Source organism: Phacochoerus africanus, chromosome 12, assembly GCF_016906955.1.
Source record: "Phacochoerus africanus isolate WHEZ1 chromosome 12, ROS_Pafr_v1, whole genome shotgun sequence".
Classification (NCBI taxonomy): Eukaryota; Metazoa; Chordata; class Mammalia; order Artiodactyla; family Suidae; genus Phacochoerus; species Phacochoerus africanus.
This window is the reverse complement of record NC_062555.1, coordinates 19,439,392-19,458,550: the sequence shown is the minus strand read 5'-3', so window position 1 is coordinate 19,458,550 and position 19,159 is coordinate 19,439,392. Positions and strand designations below refer to the sequence as shown.

Sequence of the window (19,159 nt, the reverse complement as noted above, 5' to 3'; positions counted from 1 at the left end):
AGGTTGGCACTTTCAGCAAAGGAAGAGAACGCTTGGTAAACCGAGAGGAAAAACCACCCAGGGCTGTTGCTGACCTCCGCTTCCCTTGCCCCTTGGGTTGGGGGAGCTCCCCAGGGCCGAGGAAGCAGCCCCCCTAAAGCCGCTTCCGGGACTGCAGCTTCCCTCCTCAGGCCCTAGGGAGCAGCGCTTTCTCAGGCCACGATTCCCTGCGACCCAAAAATAACTACACAGATGTGAGGAAAAGGGCCAAAGCCTGCAGCACAGGGAAGTGCTTAGTTACCATCTTATCGCTTTCAGCCAGAACGCTCGAAACCCAACCCAGCGCCAGCCTTTTATAGAGAGTCCCTGGAGCCCCGCCCTAGCAACCTCTCCTAGCAACGCCTCGCCCCGGTGCTCCGCGGTCTTATCGGCCTCCGGCAGGCCCTTCCTGTTCCCCTCCCCCAACCAGCGCGGCCCGGCGGTCCCAGGTCACGTGACTATCCCGGGGGAGGGGCGGGGCCAGCCAAAGACCTGAGGGCGGGGCGCTGGAAGGCGAGCTAACGTCACCGAAATGCGCCGGGCTGGTTGTGGCGCTTATTGCCTTCTGGGAATCTCGAGGTTCGGTGGCTGGGTAAAATGGCGGAAGCTGCGGAGCTGGTGTGGCTTCGTGGCCCTGCCTTCGGGTGCAAGGCGTTGCGCGTTACCTCTACCCTGTGCTCCGTAAGGGATTTTATCCACCGGCACTGCCAAGATCAGGTGAGGTTTGCGGTTCCTGGAAGGAAGGGGGACGTGGGGAACGTGGAGAACGTGGGCAAGATTGGGTGCGGACAGTGTCTGTCCCGGGCACGTTTATTCTTTGGGGTTTTCAGTTTTTGCGCCTGAGGATTCCTCAGTTTTAAAGTGCTTCCAGCTGATGCTGAGGCCTTTCTTTGCTTTTGTTTTGCGGTAGTTTTGTCTGACAGAGGGTCAAAAACCTCTCCACTCACAGGTGCTTAGTCCGACCCTCAGTCTCTAGTAACAGTTTAGACTTTGGTATTCTTTTCATCCTTAAACGAGGCAGTTGGACCACATGAGTTTTAAAGCTCATTTACCTACGTTCACTCTTTGGCTATATGACATGCATTTTTGTCCGCTGAGAGCACAGCTCTGTTCGCTCCAACCTAGAGACGTATGTCATATCCAAACTCAGGCCGAAGGATAGTTGGGAAAGAAATGGTCTGGGCCAAGCACTCACATAGGTTCTGTCGAGGGCATGGTTCTTAGGGCTTGTCATTTAGATGTTTTCACTAATCATTTGATTGTCGTAATTGTCCAGGTATATTTTTGAGAACCTATCATGGACTTCTAAAATTACATGTTTACTTAATTATCAAGTAAGCAAATGTTTACAAACTGTAAGATATAAAAGCTGTTCAGATATTTAGAGAATTAGGTGGTCCCCGAATCTAATTTTAATTTCGGCGTTTGCTCTAGTACTCTGTTTTTCTTTATCAGAACACCTCACTCTTAACTTCCTTAGGCTGTTTCTCTTCTTGTAAGTTACAAGCTTAACATTTGTTAACACCGCAGTCCAAACCAAATCTTTTATTTGGACTAGTTCCATGAAGAAGCAGTGTGTTTTTGCAAATGCGGTTTTTGTTTCCCCATTTTCTTCCTGCTGCAATCCAGTTTAAAAACTATCAGAACTACCTTACAATCTGAATGGTGAAATATTTTCCTAAATAGTTGGATTTTAATATCTCTGAAAATAACTCTTATTTCATGAGTAGGTTTTCAGACTAACAGCTGATCCAGAGTGACCAGAAAAAATAGGATCTTGATTATGACAAGTATTTGCAAAAAATAATTTAAAATAAGCGAGAAATATCAATGAATGGGTTCAGTCATATACTTAAACATGGCCATAACAAATATGAACAGAAATACAAAACTTATAATAAAGGGCATTTGATAAAGATACTGGAACAAATAAAAATAGCTCGAGTTCACATCTGTGCTTTTTAAAACAAAACTCTTCTGACATGTGATAAAGTTAGTAGTAGCTGCCCAGGCAGAAAGTAAAAAGCAGCCCTGCTGGAGTTCCCTTTGTGGCTCAGCAGTTAATAATCCGTCTAGGACCCATGAGGATGCGGCCTCAAACCCTGACCTCAGTGGGTTAAGGATCCGGTGTTGCTGTGAGCTGTAGTGTAGGTCGCTGCTCAAATCCCAAGTTGCTGTGGCTGTGGTGTAGGCTGGCAGCTGTAGCTCTCATTCAACCCCTAGCCTGTGAACTTCCGTGTCTTGGGTGCGGCCCTAAAAAGCAAAAAAAAAAGGGGGGGGGCAACCCTGCTATTCATCAGGCTGGGATAACAGACACAGATAAAGCCAGCCTCAAAGTTAATAAGAACAGTGTTTCCCCCAAGGACACGGTGCAGTGATGAAGTATCACAGTGACTTCCTTGAAAGTCTGCTTCTTTCTTGTTCTTTGGAAAACCTTATCCCAAAAAACCATAGATTGTAAGTATAAACTCCGCTGTTTGAAATTTTATCAGTAAGAATGAAGCATCCCACTCTGGCCTTGAGAATCCGTCACTTTGATACTGAGATGCACTCCTAATTTCCAAGCAGAGCTTCAGATTAGGGCTTTCTAGACACAACTTTCCCCATTTATCTCAACTTTGTAGTTTCCAAGGAAACAGGAGCCTGAATCTCCTTCATAGTCTAGACTGTGAAGCAATACAGCTTTGCTGTATTTCGAGCCTCACAAAAACAGTGATTCATTTAATTTTTACCTAAATTCTACCCTTGCCCCAGATCTTATAATAACCATATCTTTTTATTTGGTGATGAGAAACCTCATGATTCCTCTGGTGTGTGGTTCCCCCTCTCCTTGCAGTGAATCAAGAAATTTGAGTTTGTTGGACTATCAGGTTTGTTCCTGGTGGCTTTAGGCTGATTGGCTTAAGGCATTTTGTGCTCAAAATGCTTTATAATACACAAATGATTAGAAGCAATTAAATTGATTCTGAATTTTCTTTGTTATTTTTTCACTAGAGTAATTATTATTATTATTTGTCTTTTGTCTTTTTAGGGCCGCACCTGCAGTGTATGGAATTTCCCAGGCCAGGGGTCGAACTGGAGCTGCAGCCTCTGGCCTTAGCCACAGCCACAGCAACACGGGATCCAAGCCACACCTGTGACCTGTACCACAGCTCACGGCGAGGCCAGGGATTGAACCCTCATCATCATGGATGCGAGTTGGATTCCATTCCACTGCACCACAACAGGAACTCCACTCTCCAAGAATTCTTCCATCCCAAGGACCATACTTTGTATTCATGCAGTAAAGAGGGAATTTTCTCATACTCACACTGGTGCCTCTACCTGCCTACTGTATATTCAGCCGTCTTGTTTGTTGCTGTGGATGAACTGTCATTGTTTTACAAATAATTGCAGTTATCTTCCACTTTGTACAGTAACCTCTCTCATCTACTAAAAGTATTTTGAGATTAGTTCTCTCTCCCCTGTATTTTTTCTGGTGTTTTCCCTTTTTACTAGATCATTCCAGTAAACATGAGCCACATCCTTTACAGCCGTCAGCCTTATTTGCCATGTAAAAAATTGTTCTTGAACATAGAACTTTTCTCCTTTAGTTAGGCTCTCTTCTTCCCATCACTCCAGCTGAACAGCTCTTTGTCATGCTCGTCAGCGTCTTCTATGTTGTCACAGATAGTGAGCAATTTCCAGTTTTCATCCTTCTTGGCCTGTCAGTGTCAGCTTGCACAACTGACCGTCTCCCCTTAATACATTTTCCTCACTTGTCCAGACTTCCCCCTGCATTCTCTTCTACCTCACTGGCCTCTCCTTTCCAGTCTCTTGCTGCTTCCTCCTCCTCACCTTGATCTCTGATCTTGGAGCGGCCCCTCCCTTATCCCAGTGATTTCATCCATTTTCATGGCTTTAAGTACCATCCCTGGACTTCCTGTCATGGCTCTGCGGTAACGAACCTGACTAGAATCCATGAAGATGTGGGTTCGATCCCTGGCCTCGCTCAGTGGGTTAAGGATCTGGCATTGCTGTGAGCTGTGGCAAAGGCGGGCAGCTATAGCTTCAATTCATCCCCTAGCCCGGGAACATCCTTGTGCTGCAGGTGCAGCCCTAAAAAGCATAAATAAATAAATAAATAAGTACCATCCCTGTGCTGACAACTTAAATTGTAATCTTCAACCCAAACTTCTTCCCTTGACTCCAGACTTGTATAGCCACCAGTCTACTTGGCACCTCCATCTGGCTGTCTAATAGACATCTCAAACTAAAATATCCAAACTGAGACTTATTTTCTACCTTCAACTTCCTTCTCCCTCCTTTTTTGTTTTTGTTTTTTTAGGGCCACACCCACAACATATGGATGTTCCCAGGCTCTGGGTCGAATCAGAGCTACAGCTGCCAGCCTACACCACAGTCACAGCAACTCAGGATCTGAGCCGTGTCTGTGACCTACACCACAGCTCATGGCAACGCCAGATCCTTAACCCACTGAGCGAGGCCAGGGATTGAACCCACTTCCTTGTAGATACTGGTCGGCTTCATTAACCACTGAGCCACGATGGGAATTCTCCTTTTCCCTTTAATAAATGGCAACTCTGTTTTCCCATTCATTAAAAACACTTTTTGAATCATCTCTATTGATCTCACTCCCCTCATCCAGAGCATTAGCAAATCCTGTTGCTTTTACCTTCAGAGTATCCTCAAAATCTCACATTTCTCATCCTCTATGCCACTGCTGGCCTCATACAAATAGCCTTTATTTCTCACCTGGATTATCACAGTAGCTTCTCAGTGATCTCTCAGTACTGTTTTGTTTTGTTTTTTTGTCTTTTTTTGCCATTTCTTGGGCTGCTCCCACGGCATATGGAGGTTCCCAGGCTTGGGGTCTAATCGGAGCTGTAGCCTCCGGCCTATGCCAGAGCCACAGCAACTCGGGATCCGAGCCACATCTGCAGCCTACACCACAGCTCACGGCAACGCTGGATCGTTAACCCTCTGAGCAATGCCAGGGATCGAACCCTCAACCTCATGGTTCCTAGTCGGATTCGTTAACCACTGAGCCACGACAGGAACGCCTCTCTCAGTACTCTTATTTTCAACTTAACAGCTCGAGTGAACTTTTAAGAGAGTGACTCAGATCTCAATTTGTTCGAAACTGTATTCAGAGTAACATCCAGACTCCCTACAGTAGTTTTGAAGGGCTTATCACTCCCCTTTTGTGTACTCCATTCCAGCCACAGCGAAACTCTAAGCTCATTCCCATTGCAAGTCTTTGCATTTGCTATTGCTTCTCTCTGGAATACTGTCCCTCCAGATAGGCACAGCAAGGCTTATTTTCTCACTTTCTTTCATTCTCAAATGTCACTTGATCAGAGAGGCTTTTCTTGACTAACTGTATATCCATCCACATGTGCTGCAGATCACCACTTGATATAATGTATCATTTGTTCATTTTTGGTCTTCTCTCACTAGAATATAAGCTTCATGAGGAAGAATCTGTGTCCACTGTAGTGATCACGGTAGTATTCCAACACTTGAAAAGTACATGGCAAATAGCACATTTAGTATTTGCAGAATGAATGAATGGGTTTCTTTTAAATAACTGTGTGATGTGATTGAGAATGAGTGTTTATAGTTACCACCTCAGGAAGGTACCGATAACACATTTTTCCTTCCTATTCTTCTCCTTGTCCTAATCCTCTTCATTCTTCATGTCTCAGTTTAAATCATCAACCTCCTAAGTTTATATAAATTTGGAGAATATGCCTCTGTTGTGTTATTTTATGGCATCAGAACCTTGTTTAGAAAGACTTATTTCCCTTCCTCGTCCCTTCCCTTCCCTTTTTTTAGGGTTGTACTGGCGGCATATGGAGGTTCCCAGGCTAGGGGTCAAATCAGAGCTACAGCTGCTGGCCTACGCCACAGCCATAGCAATGCTCAATCCCTGCACCACAGCTCATTGCAATGCCTAATCCTTAATCCACTGAGCAAGGCTGGAGATCGAACCCACATTCTTATGAATGCTAGTCGGGTTTGGTACTGCTGAGCCACAATGGGACCTCCCAATTTTTGTATTTTCTTTTCATTACTTGATATGAGAGTTTTTTGAAATACGTAGGGTGGGTTTGGGAGAGTGTACTTCTTCAGTGATTGGCTGGGACTCGGGATGCTGCCAGAAGAAATTAAGCACCGACTGCCAGCTTGTCCTAAAACTATACTTTGTCTCTTCCTTACCCCCTTTTTCATCCTACCTACTCTTTTCAAGATATATGTTGTCACTTTTAAACTTGAGGGGCCATCCAATGTTCACTTTAATGTTACCTGTTTTAAAAAGTCAGAAGGGAGGGGAATGGATTGGGAGTCTGGGGTTAGTAGAGGAAGACTGTAACATCTGGAGTGGATGGGCAATGGGATCCTGCTCTGTAGCACGGGGAACTATATCAGTCACTTGTGATGGAACAGGATGGACGATAATGTGAGAAAATTATATATATATATATATATATATATATATATATATATATGTATAACTGGGTCACTTTGCTATACAGCAGAAATTGGCAGAACATTGTAAATCAACTATAATTTAAAAAGAATGAAAAAAAATTAAAGAAAATTTATAGTATAAACGTTTACCAAATTACTAAAAACTGTATCATAATCCTAAAAAAAAACTCAGAGGAGATGGTACCTCCAGAGTTACTCAGTCTGAGCCCTGAGTAGTCTTCTACTTTGACTCTTAACTCCTATTAGAGAACAAGAAAGAACAATTTTAATTTTCACCCAAAAGGCAAAAAGTTCTCCTATATCATGATTAGATATCAGGAAGAAAAATCATACCTAGAATATATCATATTAAATAACTTTTTTCTTTTAGTAGTTTTCATTTTTTTCGCTTTAGCAAAGATTAATTGAATATATACTGTCTCCTTGTAACTAGAGTAATAAAAAAATAATAAGCTAGGTCCTTTCCTGCAAGAAACTTGTCTCATAAACAGCATTGAAAGAACCCCAAACTTGTCTCTAGGTTGTTCCATTGGAATGCTTCTTTGTGAAATGCAACGGATCACTCGTTAATGCCAGTGACACAGTGCAGCATGGAGCTGTTTATAGTTTGGAGCCCAGACTTCGTGGTGGAAAAGGAGGTAGGCCGTGAATGTTGACACATCTGTATTCTGGAGCCATATGTATTGAGTTAACAAACCTCTTGGTCTTTATAGTGTACCAGCCTCAATTTACCTCATGAAATCCTTTGTTTACTTACCTGAATTTTTTTTTTTTTTTGGTCTTTTTTTCTAGGGCCACACCTGAGGCATGTGGAGGTTCCTAGGCTAGGGGTCTAATCAGAGCTGTAGCCGCCAGCCTACGCCAGAGCCACAGCAACACGGGATCCGGATCCAAGCCACATCTGCGACCTACGCCACAGTTCATAGCAATGCCAAATCCTTAACCCACTTAGTGAGGCCAGGTATCAAACTGGAAACCTCATGGTTCTTAGTTGGGTTCCTTAACCACTGCACCACAATGGGAACTCCAAATTTCCCTTGAGAGTTGCTTTTTTTTTTGCTTTTTAGGGCCACTCCCGGGGCATAGGAGTCTAATCGGAGCTGTAGCCGCCGGCCTGTGCCACAGCCATAGGCACGGCAACGCTGAATCCTCAACCCATTGAGCGAGGCCGGGGATCAAATCCGCAACCTCATGGTTCCTAGTCATATTCGTTTTGGCTGAGCCACGACAGGAACTCCTTACTTACCTGATTTTGAATATTTTCTCTTTTATGCTTTTTGAAGAAGATTCTGTATAGTAAAATTCCCACCCTCTTCAGCCGATAGCTCTCAAACTTTGGGGAGGTTTACAGAAAGAGAGATGATCGTTATTCTGTTCAGTTTGCTGGTGAGTGTCAGAACAATCCAATCTCCTGCTTTTGTGAAGGTATTGTCTAGTTATTGTAGTTTCAGGGAAGGTCTAAAGTCACTTTATGAAATACAGCTGTTTACAGATCAAGGTAGGTTAAGATCCTGGTTATAGTGCCTTATCTAAGAAGAGAAAAGAAGCAAACAGCAAAAACTGAGTATGAACAGTTCTTGATATTTGTTGTGACACACTAACATGTAATCATTAGGCTCTCTCAAAATCTATATAGTGATTCGGTTTGGTTTTCAAAGAACTAACAACTCAGGTTATCCTGCCGTTTGAAATTGTGTTAATAAGAATGAATCTTGTCATAGCCAGTAACAGCTTAAAATTGCCTCTCCTATTAAACTCATTGCAAAATCTCACCGTGTAACCTTTTAAGTTCCAAATCTTGGAATCTTGGCATCTCTGGCACTGGGTTAAGCCCTCTGAAATATTCCAGTGGCACAAATACAGTATTGCAGAAAAATGAGCTAGTGTGAAAGGCATGAGACTGAATCAAGTTTATCAGTACTCTTACCTTTGCTACCTGCGTCAGAATTTTGATGTATGTTTCACTTGAAAAGAAAGTAGAGATCACCTTTAATCTTGTGATATGATACAATTTTGATAAATTCAGCTTTTATCCATCCTTGAACACTTTTTTTTTCTTGCACCCGTGGCATATGAAAGTTCCCAGGCCAGAGATTGAATCCAAGCTGCAGCTGTGGCAATGCTGGATCCTTAACCCACTGTGCCACAGCGGGCACTTCCGTCTTTGAACCCTTTTTAACCTGCTTTCTCCAAAATATATTTGCAGGTTTTGGCTCTATGCTCCGAGCACTTGGTGCTCAGATTGAGAAGACAACCAACCGAGAAGCTTGCCGGGATCTCAGTGGAAGGAGACTCCGAGATGTCAATCATGAAAAAGCGTAAGATGCCCACCAGTTTTTATTTTTTTTAAGAGAGAAACATACTTGTCTATCATTAGTGATTATACACATGCCAGGCGTATCAGAAATGTAAATTTGAAATACTTATGCTCTACTTTATTGTTTTCAGATTTAACCTTTTCCATAATTTAATAATTATTTTTGGGTTTTAGTCAAGCACATAACAGTAATCTTGCCTTTTTTTTTTTTTTTTTGTAGGGCTGCACCCGTGGCACATGGAGGTTATTACCAGGCTACGGGTTGATTCAGAGCTGCAGTTGCCGGCCTACACCACAGCCACAGCAGTGCAGGATCCCAGCCTCGTCTGTGACCTACACCACAACTCACAGCAATGCCAGATCCTTAACCCACTGAGCGAGGCCAGGGATCAAACCCAAATCGTCATGGATGCTAGTCGGGTTGGTTAACTGCTGGGCCATAACGGGAACTCCCTATGACCATAATCTAAAAGTATGCATGGGGTATATTTCTGAGGAAATACTAAAATCTGAACACGAGTGCCCTAATTTGTCTACAGGGGCGTTTTATATAAATGGAAGCGTGTGTGTGTGTGTGTGTATGTATAATATATCCATTCAGTTACATCTCTACTCTCCCATCCCCAGGATGGCTGAATGGGTAAAACAACAAGCTGAGCGAGAAGCTGAAAAAGAGCAGAAGCGCCTGGAACGGCTGCAGCGGAAGCTCGCAGAGCCCAGGCACTGCTTCACCAGCCCCGACTACCAGCAGCAGTGCCATGAGATGGCCGAGCGCCTGGAGGATTCTGTCCTCAAAGGTGAGAATGAGGTGTCCTCAGTTCCATCGGCCAGCATCCCTGAAGCCAGCTGTTCCGCACAAAGGGCAGTATTTAAGCTTCTTTGGTTTACAGATTCCTGAGAATCTGGTGAAAGCTGTGGCATTTCTCACTTCAGTAATGAACACAGTGTATCTTACAACCCAGGGGAGAGACCCACATACTCATATAACATTTGACACACTTGACCCCTGAACTCTTTGGGCCCATGGGCCCCAGGTAAGAATGCTTTTTGTGCTTGGTGGGGAGAACCTAAGTCTTCAGGAGGTGCCTAGACCTCAACATATCTGCTTCTGGTTTTAGGTCACTTTTATTTATTTATTTTTTCAGACCCGCACCTGCGGCACATGGAGGTTCCCAGGCTAGGGGTTGAATCAGAGCTATAGCTGCTGGCTTACACCACAGCCACAGCAACACGGGATCCTAGCCTTGTCTTCGACCTAAACCACAGCTCACGGCAACGTTGGATCCTTAACCCACTGAGTGCGGCCTGGAATGGAACCTGTGTCCTCATGGATACCAGTCAGATTCATTTCTGTTGAGCCATGACGGGAACTCCTAGGCCACTTTTTAAAAAAATGGTTTTTGGGAGTTCCCGTTGTGGCACAGTGGAAACAAATCCGACTAGTATCCATGAGGTTGTGGGTTTGATCCCTAGCCTTGTTCAGTGGGTTAAGGGTTGGTCTTGCCATGAGCTGTGGTGTACGTCACAGATGTGGCTTGGCTCTGGCATTGCTGTGTCTGTGGTGTAGGCCGGCAGCTGTAGCTCTGATTTGACCCCTAGCCTGGGAATTGCCATATGCTGTAGGTGCAGCCCTAAAAAGCAAAAAAAAAGATTTTTAATGAGAATGATCATCATTAATTTTTTAGCATCCAAAGCATTATGCTCAGGCTACGGTGCATACAGTTGACTAAGAAGTGATCTTTTCCATCAGAAAGGTTTGACATAATGGGAAAGACAGTAGGCAGATAATAAGCACAAGGCGATGAATCATTGGGTTTGGGGAGGGCCAGGTATGAATCTGTCAGCCTCAGAGTTTCAAATTGGAAATGGTGCTTTAAAAATCTGGTTCAGGAGCCAGAATGCTTATGATTTTAAATCTATATAAATTTGAGATTAATCTTTCTTTTTGGTCTTTTTTAGGGCTGCACTCACCACATGTGGAAGTTCCCAGGCTAGGGATCAGCTGCCAGCCTACACCACAGCCACAGCAACGCAGGATCTGAGCTGTGTCTGCGACCTACACCACAGCTCACGGCAATGCCGAATCCTTAACCCACTGAGTGAGGCCAGGGATCAAACCTGCGTCCTCATGCTCATGGATACTAGTCAGGTTTGTTAACCTCTGAGCCACAACAGGAACTACTAATCTTATTTTAACTGCATTAAATTTTGGTATGCTAGGAAATTTAAATCTCGAGCTTTAGATTATAGCTCTTTTTGCATTCCAGATTATTTATAATTTCTTTAAGTAAATATGTCCTGATAGTAGAAACTGAGTGGTTAAAATTTCTGGTTAGGTATGCAGGCTGCCTCCAGTAAGGTGGTATCAGCAGAAATTGGTGAGCATCGGAAACGGCCTTACAAATCCAAAACAGACAGGGGAGCCAGTGCAGGGAAAAGGAAATGCTTTTGGTAAGTATGTTCATTTTCATTCCAAATAGATCTTTGAAGACTGAAAGAAAAAAAAAAATTTTTTTTTTCACCGTCTGTTTATCCCAGTGGAATATCTTGTTCTTGTTCTGAAACTTAGCTACTATATTTCTCTCTTGTCTGGTATAAACACTTTTTTTTTCTTTTTTTTTTGTCTTTTTGCCTTTTTTGGGGCCGCTCCCCTCGGCCTGTGGAGGTTCCCAGGCTAGGGGTCTAATTGGAGCTGTAGCCACCAGCCTACACCAGAGCCACAGCAACTCGGGATCCAAGCTGTGTCTTCGACCTACACCACAGCTCATGGCAACATCGGATCCTTAACCCACTGAGCAAGGCCAGGGATCGAGCTTGCAACCTCATGGTTCCTAGTCAGATTTGTTAACCACTGCGCCATGATGGGAATGCCAACTTTTTTTTTTTTTTTTTTTTAAATGGCTGCACCTGCAGCACTGGGCCAGGGTTGGAATCCGAGCCACAGCTGTGGTAATGACAGATCCCTAACTCATTGTGCTGGGCCAGGGATAAAACATGTACCACCCCAGAGACAACGCTGGAGCTTAACCTGCTGTGCCACAGCAGGAATTCCTAAACACTTTTTTTTTTTTTTTTTGGTCTTTTTGCCATTTCTTGGGCCGCTCCCGCAGCATATGGAGGCTCCCAGGCTAGGGGTCTAATCGTTGCTGTAGCTGCCAGCCTACGCCAGAGTCACAGCAACGCGGGATCCGAGCCGCGTCTTCGATTTATACCACAGCTCACGGCAGTGCCGGATTGGTAACCCACTGAGCAAGGGCAGGGATTGAACCCGCAACCTCATGGTTCCTATTCAGATTCGTTAACTACTGCGCCACGATGGGAACTCCCCTAAACACATTTTTAAGTAATGGTTTATGGACGTTCAGAAGTTTTCCAGAGTGCCCTAGTTTGGGTTCCAGTGCTTCTCATACTGGGCAGATTAGTGATGGTGTCTGCTATGAGTCCCTTTAATGGAATCTAAATTTTTTTTTCCTTACAGTGAAAGATTATGTACAAATAGCTTTCTAGTGCTCTTGTGGCTTACGGGGTTAAGGATCTGGCATTGTCACTGCTGTGGCAGGTTCAGTCCCTGGCCTGGGAACTTCCATGTGCTGTGGGTATGACCAAAAAAAAAAAAAAGCTTTCTACTTGAATTGCTATTTGAAAGGGTTAACTTTCAAAAATTCCAGGTGGAAGCCCCGACTTTACTTTCCAGGTTGTTCTGTTTTCTCTGTGGTTTTCGTAGTAATCACTGAGGTCTTTGGTCACTTTGCCAGACCTCTCTTTGCCACTTCTGCACTTGCAGGTGAGAAACACGTAAGTACTTTTTCTTAGCCATTATACTCAGAGTTCTTCCACCCTTCTCAGTTTTTCCTCTGGTTCCAGCTCATTTCCCTTAGGCCAAGTTGTAGGATATGGTAAGTTCAGATGGATCTGGGCTTCTTTGTTGGCCTCCCCTTTGGGGATAGAAAGATGATTATTAACCAACACTGTGTAACTGTAAGCCCGGTGTAGAATTTTTTGTGTTCGTTCTGAAATGAGAATTAAATGTTCCTAAGAAAAAAGGTAGTGGTATTTCCTGTCAGTTGTTTTTTTTTTTTAAAGCCAGGTGTATTGAGGTGTAATTTATACACACTAAAATTCATCCTTTGTGAACATTTCTGCAAGTTTTGAAAAATATACCACATATAAGTCATGTAATCACCATTGAAATCAAGCCATAGAATTTTGTTTTTTCTTCTTTTTCAGCTGCACCTGTAGCATATGGAAGTTCCCAGGCCAGGGATCAAATCTGAGCCTCAGCTGCTATCTGTGCCACACCTGTAATAATTCCAGATCCTAACCCACTGTGCCAGGCCAGGTATCAAACCCGAGGCACCGGAAACAATGGCCAGATCTTAAGCCACTGTGCTATAGTGGGAACTCCTGCTATAGAGTATTTTTTTATCACCCTGAGAAGTTCCCATGTGTCCCTTTGCAGTTAAGTTACTTCCCCTACCTCCACCCCTAGCAGCCACTGATCTCTGGTGTGGTGTTTGTTCCTGTGGTTTTGTCTTTTCCAGAATTTCATATAGCCTTTTGTGTCTGCTGCTTTCACTTGGCATAGTGCTTTGGAGATCCATATGTGGGAATGTATGTATCAGTAGTTCCTGCCTTTCCATTGCCAAGTATTATTGCCTGGTGTTGCTGTACCACAACTTGTTTATCCATTCTCCGGGTGGTAGACATTGGGTAGTTTCTAATTTTGAGGGATCTCTGAATAAAACATAGAATCTTCTTTCTTTTTTATAACTGTTTATCATTTTATCTAATTTCCAATAGTTGAAATTCATACAATATAGGGAAAATAAGGTTTAAGCAAAATCATTTTGTTTTAAGAGAGTGACAAACTTTATTTATTTATTTATTTATTTTTAGGGCCACATTTGCAGCAGATGGAAGTTCCCAGCTTAGGGGTCCGACTGGAGCTGTAGCTGCCAGCCTACACTACAGCCACAGCAACACAGGGTCCAAGCTGTGTCTGTGACCTACACCACAGGTCATGGCAACGGAGGATCTTTAATCCACTAAGCGAGGCCAGGGGTGGAACCGTCATCCTCATGGACCCTAGTTGGGTTCATTAACCGCTGAGCCACAGAGGGAACTCTGAGAGAGTCAAATGTTAAAAGAGATCCTCTTAGGTCTTTGGAATGTTGGTTCCAGTCTCACTGAACTTTTTTTCCCTTTATGCCTCTGAAATATCTTGTTCTGAAACTCGCCTACTCTCTATCTCAGGCTCGAAGTTGCCTTTATACAGAGTCTTGTTTCCTCGCTAAACTGCAACTCTTTTTAAGTAGAAGCTCTAGATGGTGTTAAAGCTTCCGTTGCTTTGATAGGTTGGGCATGGACGGACTGGAGACTGCGGAGGGGTCCAGCTCTGAGAGCTCCGATGAGGACAGTGAAGAAGCACCTGGTTCTTCAGGAGTGAGCTTTCCTGTTTCCCCACATGGCAGTGATGGTGTTGCAATGGCAGCCAAACTTCCTAGTAGTTCTCAGCAGGCCAGAGTATTGAGTACAGACCCCAGGTCTTCAGAAAAACTGCCGACCCCCGTGACTGACTCTGGGGAGGGGATTTCAGAAGACTTGTGTGCTGAGCTGGGAGAGGCCTCCACTGAGGAGGAGCACGTGGAAAGGAAGACGGCTGCAGAAATAGAGAACACCCAGGAGCAAAAGGAGACCGAGACTGAAGAACCCAGAGAAAAGGAAGCAGCTGGAGTTGGAGTGAATAAGGAGCAAGAGACACAAGGAATGGCTGATGGGGAAGGAGCTGCTGTGGGAGCACCTGGAGGAGATGAGGGAGATGTACCTGTTGCCAGACGGGAGGAAAGCCAGGCAGGAAGCACAGTAAGTGACTTTGAGGGTCGATGAATAGAGCCAAGTCCATTGTATCTCTGCAGGAAGTCATTAAAATGAAAAGAAGTGCTTTTTCCCATCACCTACTTAGCGGAACAGCCTATTTCATAATCAGAAATAAGATGATGGTAAAGCTTGCCATGTCCCCCCAAAAACCCTTAGTTTTTTTGTTTTTTTGTTTTTTTAAGCTCTGGAATTGATATTTTGCCACTAGGTGGTGTCGTTGGTTCCATATTTCATCAATTCTGAGACAGATGTTTTTCACATTTTAATATGTCTGAATTTACATACATATCACATAGTTTATTGGTACTGTTTATTCTTAATAATATATGTAATACTAAGGCATATCATGATTGATGGCAGTTTTAGATTTGATGAAATGTGCTCATTTTCCTATCACCAAATTTCTAGTTACTCAGTTTTTCTTTCTCATGTGAGTTACTGTTTGAACACAGTTGTCAATTGAACGTGAAGATCTTTCCTGTAGGAGAGAAGCAGCTCCTTTTAAATTTTTCATTAAATCTTATTTTTCTTTTGCTTTTTAGGGCCACACCTGCAGGATATGGAGGTTCCCAGGCTAGGGGTCCAATCGGAGCTACAGCTGCTGGCCTACATACACTACAGCCAAGTGTAGTGTATGTAGGACTACATACAGGATCCAAGCCGAGTCTGTGACCTACACCACAGCTCATGGCAACGCCAGATCCTTAACCCCTGATCGAGGCCAGGGATTGAACCTGTAACCTCATGATTCCTAGTTGGATTTGTTTCCACTGTGCCACAACGGGAACTCCAAAATTTTTCATTAAATCTTAAGCCCTACATTCAACCTTTTAAAAATTTATTTTCATTGTGCATGCTTTCCCTTACAGTTGATTATTTGCTGTCTTCAGTGGACTGACTTTCAGCAAAAATCTTTAGTGTTTAAAGTCTAATGATTTGCTTTTTAGGATAGATGAAACCTACTTTGCTTCCTTTGGTAGACACAGAGCATCTCATTATTTGTTTAACCATCTCCTTCCCTACCCCCAGTAAATAAGCAAAACTGAATATATTGCCCTTGCCAGGGAAGATTGTGGAATTTTTTATGCTAAGGGCCTTAAGTTGACTCTCACACCATCTTTGGAGTTATAAGCTTATAGCTTTTATGTTACTTGTATGTTTTAGTAGTTTATCCTGACCAAAGTCTTGGAAAAGTGAATAAAGGAAAATAGAACAAAACCTGATTTGGCTTTCAGTCTTTGAGAAACCATGTGCAACCATGTGTGATTCTCTGAAGACACATAAGTGGTGATTAGGATTTGGCCATAAATAATGAAGCCAAGATTCACTCTAGAAATCTAACAAAATGGATTTAAAAAAAAAAAAACTAGAAAAATAAAGAGTCTATCCCTGTTGTAAAAGGAAAAACAAAACAAAACAACTTACTATGAGAGAAGATTATTGTCCTTTGGATATGTTTTTTAAAAAAACAAAAAACCCTAGGTGTGAACATTTTCATTCTTCACAGAGCATCTGTCATTAGAAGTACTTAATTTTGTTTTAAAATCTATAAATGTACTTGGTGGATAGAACACATATTTTGAATGACATTTGAACTTTTTAAAGTTACCCATGTAAGAACTTTGATAGTCACTTTTAATAAATTATTTGATTGGAATAGAAGGCTTGAAATTGGAGTTCCCGTTGTGGCTCTGGTATTGAACCCGACCAGTATCCATGAGGACATGGGTTCAACCCTGGCCCCTCTCAGTGGATTAAGGATCTGGAGTTGCCATGAGCTGTGGTGTAGGTTGCAGATATGGCTTGGATCCTACATTGCTGTGGCTGTAGTGTAGGCTGGCAGCTGCAGCTCCAATAGAACCCCTAGCCTAGGAACCACCACATGCCAAGGGTGTGGCCCAAAAAGCAAAAAAATAAAGCTTGAGATTATAGAATTAATAGATTCACAGGCATAGGAATCTCATTAAAATTAAGCTTTATAGAAATTCCTATTGTGGCGCAGTGGAAACAAAATGGGACCAAAGCTTCAAGTCCCTTCCAGCACTAAAAATCTACATCCTCGGAGTTCCCGTTGTGGAGCAGTGGAAACGAATCCGACTGGGAACCATGAGGTTGCGGGTTCAATTCCTGGCCTTGCTCAGTGGGTTAAGGATCTGACATTGCTCTATGGCTGTGGGGTAGACCAGCAGCTGTAGCTCCGATTAGACCTCTAGCCTGGGAACCTCCATATGCCATGGGTGCAGCCCTAAAAAGCAAAAAAAAAAAAAAAAAAAATTAAGCTTTATAGGATGCTGCTCTTTTCTCTGGTCATAGTGGGGGGTAGTCGGGGTACATTTTGCTATTTGAACTTTTATTGGAAAACTCAGAAAAGAAAAGTAATATTAAGAATCTGAGAATCCGGGGAATTCCCATCGTGGCTCAGTGGTTGATGAACCCGACTAGTAGCCATGAGGACTCAGGTTTGATCCCTGGCCTTCTTTAGTGGGTTAAGGATCCAGCGTTCCATGAGCTGTAGTGTAGGTTGCAGATGGGCTCAAATCCTGTGTTGCTGTGGCCGTGGCATAGGCTGGAGGTTACAATTCTGATTCGACCCCTAGCCTGGGAACCTCCATATGTTGCCTTAAAAAGACAAAAACAAACAAACAAAAAAACCTAAGAATCCTGTGACTTTTGTCACTGTTCTGAATACTTGTTTCTAAATATATAAAGAAATATATTAATTATATATATTGAGAACGTGTATAGAATAACAGTTGATTATTCAGTAGTAAGAGATAACAAACCAAATGAAAGTTCCTTGAAAAATACAATGTTTTGTTTTGTTTTTGTTTTTGGACTCCATGCTAGCAGCCACCATGTGAGCCCAAGACTCAGGTGCTAGGACATCACCTCTGAAGTCAGTAGCCAATGACAGCCGTGACCGTTTATTTTTTATTTTTATTTTTTTGTCTTTTTTTGCCTTTTCTAGGGCCGCTTCTGCAGCATGTGGAAGTTCCCAGGCTTGGGGTCCAATCGGAGCTGTAGCCGCCGGCCTATGCCAGAGCCACAGCAATGCGGGATCTGAGCCCCGTCTGCGACCTACACCACAGCTCAGGGCAATGCCGGATCCTTAACCCACTGAGTGAGGGCAGGGATCGAACCGGCAACCTCATGGTTCCTAGTCAGATTCGTTAACCACTGAGCCATGACGGGAACTCCCATAGAATGTTGATGACAGTTGAAGAAAGGTTTTTTTTTTTTTTTTCTTTATAGGGCCACACCCTCAACATATGGATGTTCCCAGGCTAGGGATCAAAACAGAGCTGCAACTGCCGGCCTGCACCAGAGCCACAGCAACACAGGATCTGAGCCAGTTTGAGACCTACACCACACATTTCATGGCACACTGGATCCTCAACCCACTAAGCGAGGCTAGGGTTCGAACCTGCATCCTCTTGGATACTAGTCAGATTCATTTCCACTGAGCCACAATGGAAACTCCTGAGGAATGTTTTATGCACAAGATTGGACCTGTTTAAAGTTTTTCTCTTTCTTTTTCTTAGGATTTTGGTCAGGAAACTATAGATTTGCTGGCATTCAACTCAGTTGCAGATTTGGAGTTGCTGGGTTTGGAGAAGCTCAAGTGTGAACTCATGGCCTTGGGGCTGAAGTGTGGGGGGACGCTCCACGAGCGGGCGGCGAGGCTCTTCTCCGTCAGAGGTCTGGCCAGGGAGCAAATAGACCCAGCTTTATTTGCCAAGCCTTCGAAAGGGAAGAAGAAGTAAATTTCATCAGCACTGTTTCCTGTTTATTTCTGGTCTGGCACTTGTACCCTGCATAATGTTTACTCTTGGACATTATTCCTGTTGCCATTAAAGGTGACTTTTTAATAACCCAGTTCTAACTACCCTCTTTTTCATTATTAGATATGTAGAACTAATATGTGAAACCATCTGGGCCTGAAGTTTTCTTTGTGGGAAGATTTCTTATAACTAATTTCTTTAATAAATGTAAGGCTATTCAGAGTTTGGATTTCGTCTTGTGTCATTTAGGTTAAGTTATATTTTCAAAGAATTTATCCATTTGACTTGTTTTCAGATCTGTGGACATAAAGTTATTCCTAATAGTCCTTTGAATTCTTGTAACATCTATAGGAACTATAGTGGTAAGTTCTTTTTCATTCTGATAATGATAATTCCTGTTTTCTCTTTCTTGATCAGCTAACTAGGCGTTTGTTTTTTTGATCTGGTTTTCGAAGAACCAACTTTTGACTTTGTTAATTTTTCTTACTGTTTTAAATTTCATTGATTTCTGCTCTTTATCATTTCCTTTCTTGAACTTAAGTTGACTTTGCTTTTTTTCTTTAGCTTCTTCTTTTTTTTTATAGAAGACTTTTTTTTTTTTGTCTTTTTGCCATTTCTTGGGCCGCTCCTGCGGCATATGGAGGTTCCCAGGCTAGTGGTCGAATTGGAG

At 43.1% G+C, this 19,159-nt stretch overlaps 1 protein-coding gene across 1 annotated transcript; it reads left to right on the top strand.

Annotated features, from left to right (window-relative positions):
* Window positions 1–543: 543 nt before the first annotated feature.
* SDE2 (SDE2 telomere maintenance homolog) lies at window positions 544–18,718 on the top strand. The gene is made up of 7 exons (XM_047755086.1): window positions 544–735; window positions 7,034–7,151; window positions 8,720–8,831; window positions 9,458–9,627; window positions 11,167–11,281; window positions 14,185–14,692; window positions 18,250–18,718. Exons 1-7 carry the CDS (start codon window positions 616–618, stop codon window positions 18,469–18,471), a joined length of 1,365 nt encoding a protein of 454 aa, XP_047611042.1. The 5' UTR covers window positions 544–615; the 3' UTR covers window positions 18,472–18,718.
* Window positions 18,719–19,159: the final 441 nt, after the last annotated feature.